Source organism: Mixophyes fleayi, chromosome 3 (genome assembly GCF_038048845.1).
Source record: "Mixophyes fleayi isolate aMixFle1 chromosome 3, aMixFle1.hap1, whole genome shotgun sequence".
In the NCBI taxonomy this organism is placed as follows: Eukaryota; Metazoa; Chordata; class Amphibia; order Anura; family Limnodynastidae; genus Mixophyes; species Mixophyes fleayi.
In genome coordinates this window covers 237,734,779-237,747,219 of record NC_134404.1, presented here as the reverse complement: position 1 = coordinate 237,747,219, position 12,441 = coordinate 237,734,779, and the positions used below count along the sequence as shown (strand labels likewise).

Here is a 12,441-nt window from a genome sequence, read left to right as displayed (position 1 = left end):
GTTTCACGCTCTAAGAAGTGCGCAACACTTGCTGCAGGGAAAGCCAGTAAAGATCCAATCGGACAATGTCACACAGGTGGCATATCTCAACCACCAGGGTGGCACCAGGAGTCCTTTGGCCACGAGGGAGACTCACAGGATATTTCTGTGGGCCGAAGCTCACGTTTCGGCACTCGTTGCTATCTTCATTCCCGGAATAGAAAATTGGGAAGCAGACTTCCTAAGCAGGCAGACTCTGCATCCAGGGGAATGGTCTCTCCATACGGAGGTGTTTTAACAGTTAGGGGTGAAATAGGGTCAACCGGATGTCGACATGATGGCATCTCGGTTGAATCACAAGGTTCCCCGCTACTGTTCCCATGCAAGAGATCCCGGGGCAGTCGCGGTAGATGCTATGTCCGTCCCTTGGAAGTACCGCTTAGTGTACCTTTTTCTTCTGATAGCCATGCTTCCACGAGTACTGAAAAAGGTGGAGAGAGGGTGTTCCAGTGCTTCTAGTAGCGCTGGATTGGCCTCGCAGGGCTTGGTACACCGACGTACTCTTCATGGCAGGTGGTCGGTCGTGGCGGTTGCCAATACGCCCAGATTTACTATCCCAGGGTCCCTTTTGTCATCAAGGTTTGCATCGTCTGGCATTAACGGCGTGGCTGTTGAAGCCAGGATCCTAAGAGCTAAGAGTTTTTCGAGTTGGGTGGTTCAGACCATGCTCCGTGCTCGAAAGCCGGCTTCAGCCAAAATATATCATTGAGTCTGGAGGACATAAATTGGTTGGTGCGAGAAGAAGGGATATCCTACATCTTCTTTTCGTCTGGCCAGGTTACTCAAGTTCTTGCAGGATGGCTTGGATGCAGGTTTGCGTCTCAGTTCTCTTAAGGGTCAGGTGTCAGCTTTCAATTTACTTTCAAAGAAAACTTGCTGTTATACCTGATGTGCAAACTTTCATTCAAGGTGTTCTCCATGTTCAACCTCCTTATATCCCTCCGGTTCCGCCATGGGATTTGAATTTGGTGTTGAGGGCTTTACAGCATCCACCGTTTGAGCCTTTAAATACAGATTTCAAATTTCTTACTTTGAAAACGGTTTTTCTTTTGGCCATTTCTACGGCACGCAGAGTTTCAGAGATTGCAGCTTTGTCTTGCAAACCTCCTCTGCTAGCGTTTCATGAGGATAGGGGCAGTTCTTCGAACTAAGCCCTCCTTCCTCCCTAAAGTTGTATCTAAGTTTCATTTGAATCAGGATATTGTCATTCCAGCTCTGATTACTCGTCTTCCGATGACTCTATTCGTTATCTTGATGTTGCTCGTGCCTTGCGAATTTATGTTAAAAGATCTCAGAAGTTGTGTAAAACTGAGGATCTTTTCATTCTTTATGATGCTCACAAAAGAGGCTAGCCAGCTTCTAAGGTGACCATTGCTAGGTGGATTACGGCTGTTATCTGCTAGGCTTACAGTTGGGCTGGGGAGCCTGTCCCAGATAATCTACGGGCGCATTCTACAAGATCTGTAAGTGCTTCCTGGGCGGCCCGCCATGGGGCCTCCAGTGAACAATTGTGTAAAGCGGCCACGTGGTCTTCTGTATGCACTTTCACAAAGTTTTACAGATTAAATGTATTTGCCTCTAGGGATGCAAGTTTTGGGAGAAAGGTGCTTCGGGCCGTTTCTTCTGAGCGTTCCCTCCCGTGAGACAGCTTTGGGATGTCCCCAAGGTCCCGAAGTCCCCCAAGGGATGTTAGAGAAAATCGGATTTTTATACTTACGTAAAACCCGTTTCTCTTAATCCGTTGGGGGACACCAGGCGCCCACCCTTAACACTCTGGTTTCTCCTTCTGTTTGACATGTTTGATTGTTAAGAGAATGTTGTGTTGTTAAGTTTATTCTTTTCTTTGGTTCTCTCTATCTCCCTTTCTGCGGGCTTGGTTAAACATAGACTGGCCTCTAGCAGGAGGTGTGGGTATAGAGGGGGCGGAGCCAGAGCTTTTGTTTTAACTAAAAGTTAAAGTGCCAGCGTTTCGCCTGTCCTACTCTATATCCCAAGGTCCCGGTGTCCCGAAACGGATTTTACGCAAGTATAAAAATCCCATTATTTGTAACTTCCATTTATATATCAATAATATTAAAAACATTTGCACTATAATGACCTCTGTGTGTTTAAGCACCAGTACTGCTGTAGGGTATGTACTGGGTTAACTGGATGGCCAATGTTTGCAGATGGCAGCACAGAGCTAAACAGCAAAAAAGCATATCCTGCATTTCTAAGCCTAAAGCTTCAAGACGACAGCAAGTAACTTATTTTTCCTTATGTCAGGCAGTGGATTTAATTTCTCCGTACCTAAACTCTCATTTTTTGTACCCGTTTCAGTAGTTGAGGGCCAAGCAGTGTTTTGTATATTTACTTGATCTGTCTAATTATTTGATATATTATAAACACAGTGCAAGGAGAGCGGTTTGTCCACCTAGTGGAAAAGTGCATCTAAAACACTTAGGCAACATTTCAATGGGATTTCATTGTAAAACACTCATAAATGCTTACATTTAATTTGAAAAAACTTTGTTTCAATGTGGAAAGTGATAATGGCTTCATATTCTTGGGTTAACCTCTAAGCCACATATGTCACGACTGTCTGTAGAAGTAGCATATGCAGCACAGCAATGTGCAATGTTCTGTTTCACTGGAAAATACACCGATCAGTCACATTAAAACAATCTGTTTAATACTGTGTATGTCCCCCTTGTACCACCAAATCAGCTCTGACCCGTCGTGGCATGGACTCCACAAGACCTCTGAAGGTATCCTGTGGTATCTGGTACCAAGATATTGGCAGCAGATCCTTTAAGTCCTATAAGTTGCGAGGTGGGGCCTTCATGGCTGACTTGATTTTCTAGCACATCCCACAGATGCTTGATTTGAGATCTGAGGAATACAGAGGCCAAGTCAACACCTTGAACTCTCGGTTATGCTCCTCAAACCATTCCAGAACATTTTTGGCAGAAAACACAAACCAGATATCTACAGGTGGCGCTTACCCAATATATGGATGGTAACACAAATACAAAATTGCATATGCGTGTATAATAAATATGATATATATAAATAAATAAATATAATAGTAACACCTCCACAGCGTGCGTGTGGCAGCCAACCTTAAAAACCTTGTATAGTAGCTCCTTAGAAATCCCGGAGTATGATCTGCAACCAATTCTCCTTAACAATGGATAAAATGTAAGTTCTAAAACAACCGCGACACCAAACTTATCCGCTTCTTCTTTGGACCGGTGATGAGTTCCTGCCACAAAATCAGTGGGCTTCCAAAGATTTTTATGCCACTCTCCCAGATGTCCGGGAGACTTCCGAATTCCAGGAAGGTCTCTTGACGCCCCAGGATATGCAAGTAGTTTTAAAGAGGATCCATTATTGCTCAGCTGTAGTTTATATTCGTGTGTTCAGATTTCAGAAGAGTGGACTCATATATGTTTATATACATTGTATACACCTGAAGGCGCCGCCCTTCACCATATATATCTTAATATATATATATATATATATATATATATATATATATATATATATATATGTATATACACACATACATATTAGTGTTTGGCTACTTCAGTCACACACATTGCTAACAGGTGCATAAATTCAAGTATAGAGCCACAGTCAGACATTAGTAGTAGAATGGGTTGTACTGAAGAGCTCAGTGACTTTCAGCGTGGCACTTTGAAAGGATTACACCTTTTCAACAATCAGTTTGTCAAATTTCTGCCCTGGTCATCTTCAAATGCTATTACGGTTAAGTGGGTCTATGAGTAACAATAGTATTTGGAATTGATGCAAACGCATATTACTTCATTCGCATTGTAAAATAAAACAATTACACTCCAGGAGAATAGTACATGTCATCAATCTCTAAACAATGTCACTTTTATTCGACTTTTCTTATCAGAGGTGCTGCAACAACCACTAAATCACCTTCTACAGTTTACCATCAATAACCATGGTCTTAATTCAGGGTATTCAAAGATTATAGATAGAAGGTAAAGATTATTGACCATAAGCAGTAAGACCTTACTGCACCGGCTTGTTACAATCATTAGGTGTTTTAACTAAATCACCCTAAATGAATAAGTTCTAAAGACTGCTGACAAACTAGGTACTACATTATACAGATAAATGTCCAAACCATGTTTGCAATACCTAAATCAAAGTACTGAAAAAGGTGAAGTAATAATTCTAAAACCATTTTTTAGTTTTATCTACAAGAGTAACATCGAGGAATGTTTCCTAGTATGACAGTTGCAGTTCAACGAAGCCCATGTTTAATTCAGTGCTGGTCTGCTTCAAGGTTGCAATCTCTGTTCCCTTAATAAGTCTATTCTTCCAAACATGTTCAGCCTGTTGAGTACTAGGAGTCGAAAACTAAAGGGGCGGAGGGTATGCGAGGAATATTTGGACTTTTTAAACTACAAACTGGATTCAAGTCAACTTACTTAACTTGTGACCTTCTCAGCTGCTGGATCAAGTTGTTTTATCAGGCACTCGGCCAAGACAAAAGGAAAAAAAACTATGCAAGCAAATCTGCATTCAATTGATGGGGTATCATTGGGAGTAGGCACTTTCAAAGAGTGCATCTCAGCTAAGAATCTCCACTTGCTTCAAAACGGTTAGTTTTTGTTTTTTTACTGTATAAATGTCCATAAGATATGCTTACTAAATATTATGCTAGTGATGAACTCAGAACATCAGGCAAAGTCTACTTAATATTAAACAGTGCAAAATGTTATTGTATATCCTGAAACAGTAATTTAGGCTATGTACTGAATTTACATTTGCATTATAAATATATTACTGGTTATAAATTATTTTGTTAAATGTTAGTTTAAAATGAAAACCTACATTACATATTTTCAAGTTTTTTTCCCTCTAGTAGATTGGAATGAGATATTATAAAATACTTGACACGGGAATATCATCATCCAAGAATATCATGTCTGTGTGCCCAGAGAAATACAGATCAGATTAATGATATGTGGTGGAATCCTCAGCTTACATTGGACTCGCGGAAGATGTCCAGAAAACAAAATGAAGCCAAATCACAACAATGTGTTAACTCACTGTTGTTAGATGTTTTGTTCATAAGTATATTTGTTTTAAATGTATAACATTATTTTAAATGTATAACATTATTGACGATACATTATGTTAAGAGGAAAGCTTAATTATACTACAAAATCACCTAACAATCTGTAGTTTTACCATTTAAAATTTTAGTATATACTTCTGTACACTTTGAAGATTTTGCAGCACCATAATGGATGGGGAAAAAACAAACAAAAAACATGTTTTGTTTATAATTAAATAAGTGAAACACAAAATAAACAAAGAAATATTTTATTAAACAATAATGAAAAAGAGAAATTGTGTTGAAAATGGCATTGTATACAAATTAATTATGCATGTTGTTTCAAATAATATTCATAGTTTGCTTTCAGGACAAATTCAAAGCACCGATCTGCCTCTAGATTGCCAAGTTCATCTGACTGAAGCAGATCATTTACATTTGGTAAGTAGTCCTTAAGTTCTTTACCTGTAAAACACAAGCATTAAAATAGGTATGCAAGACTTAAGAATAGAAGGCACATCAAAAACACACAAACTATATATGGGCATATTAATAGGTAATACTCATCAACGTACACAAGTACATGACATCTAAAAATAACAGGAGATCTAAAATCTACAATTGAATGCTGGTCTAAAGGCTGCCTCTAACTAATATTAAGACCAAGTACTTATAGGTAGATGTTTATTTTAATAGTTGTTATTATGAGTTAACCACTGCTTAAATTTAATTGTGCTGATCCAATACATTAATTTTCACATTAGACCATGACCACATATATTTATCTCAACATCACATGGTCATTCACCCAAAAACTGGGCCTATACCATGTAATTTTAAAAATAAGGTGTCTTCACATTGCTTACTGCTGCACGCAGAATACCAAAGTTATTCTTTTTAAAGTAGTGGTGTTATTAATTGCCTATATTAATAACAAACTTGTCAGTACTCCTACTGTCCCAATAAATAACAATACCGTAACAGGCTACAGTTAATATAACGGAATTTATATTTTTGCACATTGTAATTTTCAAACAAAAAGCTCCACCTGAATCAGAAAATTCTCCATAATATGATTAACGAATGGGCTCTTTTAAATAAAAATATCTGTTTTTTTGTTAACACTTAAAATTTTAAGTAAAATGTATGAAATTATAAACCTTCAATTCACTCATAGATAATATTGGTGTTTAGTGGACAATACTAAAATAAAAGTTTAACACTCACAAGCATTTTATAACTATGCATACCAGTAATTTGTAATGACCCTCTAATTTCTGCACAAAGTTTTCTTTATGAATAGCGGAGTCATAGACTTTATCAATGCTACGGATTCTGTGGTGCAATATAAACATGATGATGACAGGACCATATAACTGGTGTAAGAACAATCGAGACATCAGAATACCATACAGAAATTTACAACATACACTAACAATTTAAGTCTGATTTCAAGCACATGATTTATGGACCAAGTAAATAAAATTAGGTACACAGCTCGCATTGTAAGTCATTTATTGACACGAAAACACTTATATAAATACTATACATTTGTGTACATCATCTCTCTCTAATCTCAGCTAAAATGCAGAAAATGAAAAAAAAAAAAAAAAAAATTTTTTTTTTTTTTTTTTTGGAAACTATCATTGTAGCAGAATCAAATCTATTCCTGTTTGCTCGGGCAAGCAAATGAGGCTTATACCATTATGGTTTATATACCTTCAATAAGTAGCTTCTGAAGCACTTTAACAAAAATTGAGTCTTTTGCTGCTTCTATTGGGTCATCTTTCCCATCCAGAGTAGACCATCTGCAAATAAACACAATAAAGAGTTGGTTGGAACTAATTTTAGTCTGTACATTTACAAGTTATTCCTATTGCACAGCTTATTTTTAGAATTTTTTTTTTTTTTAAAGACTTTCTTTATAAAGTTTCGTCACAAAAAATGCAAACAACTGACATGGTCAAAAGGGAATATAGACAATCAATATCTATCAGTAAAGGCAAGATGAGGCAATCAAATTTGGTTAGAATGATTGCACAGTGTAAACACATATAATAGGTACATTAGCACAGAATTAAAAATATACCTAGGAAAGGAGTATAACAGTATGATGATGTATATAAAGGGTAGGGGAGAAGTAGGAAGAGAAGGGGGGAAGGGAGTGGTGAGACCGAATCGGGAATCCCGGGGGCCGAGTGACATTATGCACTGTGTAAATCTGTAAGTAGTTGTTGTCTAAAGGGGGTGGTGGGAAAAAAAAAAAAAAATAAAAAAAAAAATAAAAAAATAAAAAAATCAGGATTTTTCCAGTGCTCCACAACTAGACAACTGGCTGCATTGAGGTTCTGAATGAACAGTTTGTCTGCATATCTAGGACCTCAATAGGGGAGCCGAGGAGAAATGACCATGGACATTTGGAGACCTAGACGGTAGTAACATTGCTAATGATATCAGCAACATCATCCCAGAAGGAGGCGATTTCTGGGCAGGACCACCAGACGTGAAGAAAGGACCCCTGTTCCTCACAGCCCCTCCAACATAATTCAGAGGTGGAACCATAGATGTTCAGCCTGGTGGGGCCAGGTACCAACAATAATATATTTTGTATGCATTTTCCTTGACAAGGGATGAGATGGATGTCTTAGAAATCTCTCTAATTGTTGTCCAAGTATCCTCATCTGGTGGTCTACCCTAGTCAGCCTCCCACCTGAGCTCATGGATGAGGGCTTTGGTTTGTTTGGAGGACACAAGGAAGCCATACAGTGTGGAAATAATCCCCCTTTGCAGAGGCGAGTGCACACACAAGGATTCCATGGTGGTTAAAGGTCTTGTTATATCAGGTTTAGGAAGTGAGTGAACATAGCGTTTCATCTGGCGATAAGCAAACGGGCTAACATTAGCAAAATCAAATTTCTCCTGCAGCATCAGTAGTGATTTGCATGTAAAACGGCCCCCACCATCCTAATATCCCTCTCCTGCCAGGACTTGAAACGAGAGAATCATTGTCCTGGGGTAACGGTGGCATTGTCCCAGAGTGGTGTCACAGGGGAATGGGTGGAGGTGAGCTTGTACTGGAGCTTACAATAATCTCAAATCTGATATGTGAAAAGGACCACAGGGTGTGATTTCAGCCAGAGGGATCTAGCGCCCGTTGGGACCCCTAAAGCTGATATACGGCAGCAGAGGCCTCCAGATCAATCCATCGTGGGCCTTTGCATTTCGTAACCCACACTACAGCCTGGCTCAGGTGAGCAGTAATGTAGTATAAGCGGATGTCCGAAATGTCCTGCCACTGCTAACCGTTGCTCTATGCAGAGTAGTGAAACTAGTGCTTGGCGGTTTATGCTGTCACACAAATTGAGAGAACCAGCAATGCAATTGGATTAGGATGGATCTCGGTACCTGCACCGGGTGGGTTTGGAAAAGGTAGAGCAAACTGGGGAGGATATTCATCTTGAGGGCGACTATCCGACCCAGCCAGGAGATGATTAATTTTTGCCACTTGTGCAGATTTAATTTAATTACTTTAATTTTTAAGTTAAGTTTTCTGCATATAAGGATTCATAGTGAGCAGTAATATAGACTCCCATGTATCTTAATTTAGTATGCTGCCAGGAGAAGTTAAAGTTACTTTTAAGAAGACCCAGGGTGGGAGAGCATGGAGAGCGAGAGACTCAGTTTTAGGTAGGTTGATCTTATAACCAGAAGCTGAGCCATAAGCAGTAAGAGTGGAAAACAGATTTGGGAGCGAGGTGTGGGGAGAAGTTAATATGATAAGGATGTCATCTGCAAATAGGCTAAGTTTGTACTCCTCGGAGGCAACCAAAACACCTTTGATATCTGGGGAAAAGAGGATTTTGGCCGCCAGGGACTCATTTTTAGATTTACTTTTGATCCATATATTTTATTTTTTTTACATACTTTAAATACACCTGTTATCCTGAAATTGTCTAGTTAACATAAATCCATTTGCATATGTGACTTGAAAGATTTTGTGGCATTGCTAATGAACAGTGCTACAAATTTTACATAATATTAGCAGTGGTGCAATTGCATAATTACAATTTTTTTTTTTTATAGAGGAACTACTAGTCAGTCTGTTTTGCATCATCAATACACCATCATGTGTCTCGGTGTCTGCTTTATAATCAACAAATTGCCTCCCTGTGTGCTGAACAATCTAGACATTAGGTTACAAATAGTATCAATTAAACATTTCACTAAACAGACCAAGTGGTCTACTCTGCAAACAACACTATCACTAGCTTATATTGAATGGTTCGGTATATATACGGAAAAAACACTGATGTTATCCTAATGGAATTAGGTTTGACAGAAGAAAAGTGTATTAAGCATTGGTGAAATGAGAACAATCATGGCTCTTAAAGATTATCTGCACACAAACGGACTCCAGCAGCTTTTCAGCTGCTTCCTGTAGAGTTTCCCCTTGATCACAGGGCCGAGATGCAGGGGTATACCATGCAGAAGAACTTTATATAGTAACCCAACACAGGCTTAAGGCCAAATTCCAGGATGCCCTGTGTAGACAGGAACCATGATTATTGGGACTGCACAGTGTTTAACTCCTTCACTGGTGAGCCTATTTTGCCATTTTTGGGGCTGGTCACATTCAAACATCAATATCTGTAATTTGTTTGTGTAGTCCTACACAAATTATACCTTTTTTTTTTTTTTTTTTTTATCAATAGACCTCTGTGTATTTTATATTCTAACCACCACCAAGAAATATTTTGCTGTTTTTGCTTTAACATCAAACCACCTTTCCAAATCAGCAAAGACACAATTCTACACCTAGTTTATCATAATACAATCTGCACTTGAAAATGATAACACATTTATTTGATATTTTGCAGAGTCTTGAATGAAATCAAAAAAGACTGTAGAAATAATATGGATAATCCATGTTTAAAAATAGGCAACCTAACGCACCAGACAATAACTACTAAGTGGGCACATTATTTGAAATAGGGAACTTTAGGCATGCTGGCACTTTTAGTACTAATGGCATCAGCAGACCCAAACACTTAATGGCTGACTGGGCATATTGGGGCCTGTAGCTCACCAGGGACAAAATGGATTACATCATTGAAACTATCATTATTAACCCACAGGGATGTGGGAAGAGCCCCTAGGGCTATCCCCTCCCCTCAAGAAAATGGCCCCTCTCCTCAAGGAAATAAGGGGGGGGGGGTATTTGTTTGTCTGTGGACCTGATCACCCTAGGAAATCCAGTCCTGGGTGCTGACCGGCCTGGGGCTGGTTTGGCATTATGGCAGGGGGACAACGCCATGCTGCGGGTTTCCTTGCTATGGTGCCAGCAGCCCAGGCTGGCAACATTAAAATCGAGGGGCCCTTACACTTTTTGTCCCCCGGTTTAGCTAGTACTAGCTAAGGCGGGCAGCACTAGGATTGGGTAAGCTATTCGGGTAGGGGGTGGCGCCGTCTTCTGCTTTTTTGTTGGTTTTTTTTACATTTCTTGCCGTTCTTTTGATTTCAGTTTTAATTTTGTGTACATCTGTTTATGTTGACATTTTTAAATGTAGACTTTAGAATCCTACCCACATTTTACATGTCAACATTATGAAGCTGTAGACATTATGACTGTTGACCCTATAACTGTGTTGACATTTTATGGCTGTCGACATTATTGTGGCGACCTTTCGACTGCTGACAATTTAAATTACATTCTCTGAATTTAGATCTGATGAATCTAACCTGCCCAAAACAAACACAAATTCAATTCAGCGGTCCTCTCTCAAAGATGTGTATATTAAAACAAGGTAAATAAAAACAGTTTTAGAATATTTGCATATGTTTAATAATAATTGGCTCTGAACTGAAAACATGGATTGAAAAGTTGTGGCCATCTTAAAAAAAAAAAAAAAAAAAAAAAAAAAGAGAAGCAATATGGTCTTCTTTTGTTACAAATATTCACTTACATTTTCCTTGTTATCTCACTGGTCATAGCATAAACTGAAATAATATTGACCCATTAAATGAGATTAAGGTTTTAAGGTTATATGTTTGTATTTTGTGATGCAGCAGTTTATATTTAGGTCAATACCTGTTCTGGAAGAGAATTACATTGAGAGAAATGAAAGTACCACCCGTCCTTAGCACTGCAGGATGTCAAGGTTACAAAAAAACATACTTGCCTATCCTCCACCAGCGTTTACTGCCAGTGCAGGTCAGGGGAGCAGGCAACAGAGTGATTATGTCTAAGGGGAGGAGCTAGGCCATACTTGCCAACTCTCCCTGAATGTCAGGGAGACTCCCTGAAATAGGGTTGATCTCTCTCACTCCCTGAAGAGTCTGGCATTCTCCCTGATGCTGAGCCAGTACAAGACGTGGTTGGCTTCACCATCTGTGGCATGATGACACAGTTCAGAAATTGTGTCCTATGTCCATGAATTGATGCCTATGGAGGTGGACATTTTCATGAAGAACAAGATGTAATCAAAGACTGACAGTTAAGACAACATGACTTCAGTAATGGAGACATAAATGTAGAAGACACTTCAGTCTCTAGAGATTCATTAGCTGCTTTTCTTTAATGCATAGTTGCCTACTCTCCCGGAATGTCTGGGAGACTCCCGCATTTCTGGGAGACCTCCCAGGAGAGCAGGGCATCCTCCCGATTCTCGCCCCAGCAATAGATAAGTGGCGGGGTGCGGGGCTTAATGACGCAAATATCGAGTCATCTTAGCCCCTGCTGTAATTGGCCAATATTGTGAAAATCGTTTAGGGGGCGGGGCCAAAATGATGCGATTTGTCAAGCCCTGCCCTGCACGCCCACCCCCCCCGGGATCTCCCTGAAGCCAACAAGGAAAAGTTGGCAAGAATGAGCTAGGCCACTGCACTACATAAAAAAAAGGAAAAAACAAAACAAAACGTGTGAGGCACTGAAAGTGCCGTATCTTCCCCATCCTGGCACCTACACACAAGAATACTTTTTTTATTTTTTTTTGGAAAGAGGGGAGCCACCTCTTCAAACTATGTAGCCCCTGAGAAATTATTGTCTGGTGATCCGTGTGATCACCAGACAGTGTGAACAATGGATAGGAAAGGGTTTCCCACTGACTTCAATCAAGTTGTCAGGTGATCAGTGTGATGGTTGTATGTAAAAGTGGATGACAGACCAAATACTTTGGTCATCAGACAATAGCCACCTACACTACAGAAAACATTAAGGAGCCCATGATGACAGAGGTGGTTTGTAATGCCCATCCTGGCTCCAAGAAACTATAGGCGGTCGTCATTTGAAAGACAAAAGTTCCTTATTTCAAATAATGTGCCCA

At 39.5% G+C, this 12,441-nt stretch overlaps 1 protein-coding gene and 1 long non-coding RNA gene across 4 annotated transcripts in view; one reads left to right on the top strand and one right to left on the bottom strand.

Annotated features, from left to right (window-relative positions):
* Positions 1-4,416: 4,416 nt before the first annotated feature.
* Positions 4,417-5,415, top strand: LOC142144442 (uncharacterized). Of its 2 annotated transcripts, none has more exons than XR_012689710.1 (2): positions 4,417-4,660; positions 4,928-5,415. It is a non-coding gene; the product is annotated as an uncharacterized LOC142144442 (long non-coding RNA). The 2 variants fall into 2 exon arrangements; XR_012689711.1 differs by having other exon boundaries at positions 4,925-5,415.
* Positions 5,373-12,441, bottom strand: part of NUP133 (nucleoporin 133) — a 125,524-nt gene continuing 118,455 nt past the window's right edge. For both annotated transcript variants that reach the window (XM_075203302.1, XM_075203303.1), the window contains exons 25-26: positions 6,839-6,927; positions 5,373-5,584 (exon numbers count right to left, since the gene is read on the bottom strand). In XM_075203302.1, the coding sequence (XP_075059403.1) occupies positions 5,448-5,584; positions 6,839-6,927 (226 nt within the window). In that variant the 3' untranslated portion in view covers positions 5,373-5,447. The remainder of the gene's footprint in view (positions 5,585-6,838; positions 6,928-12,441) is intronic.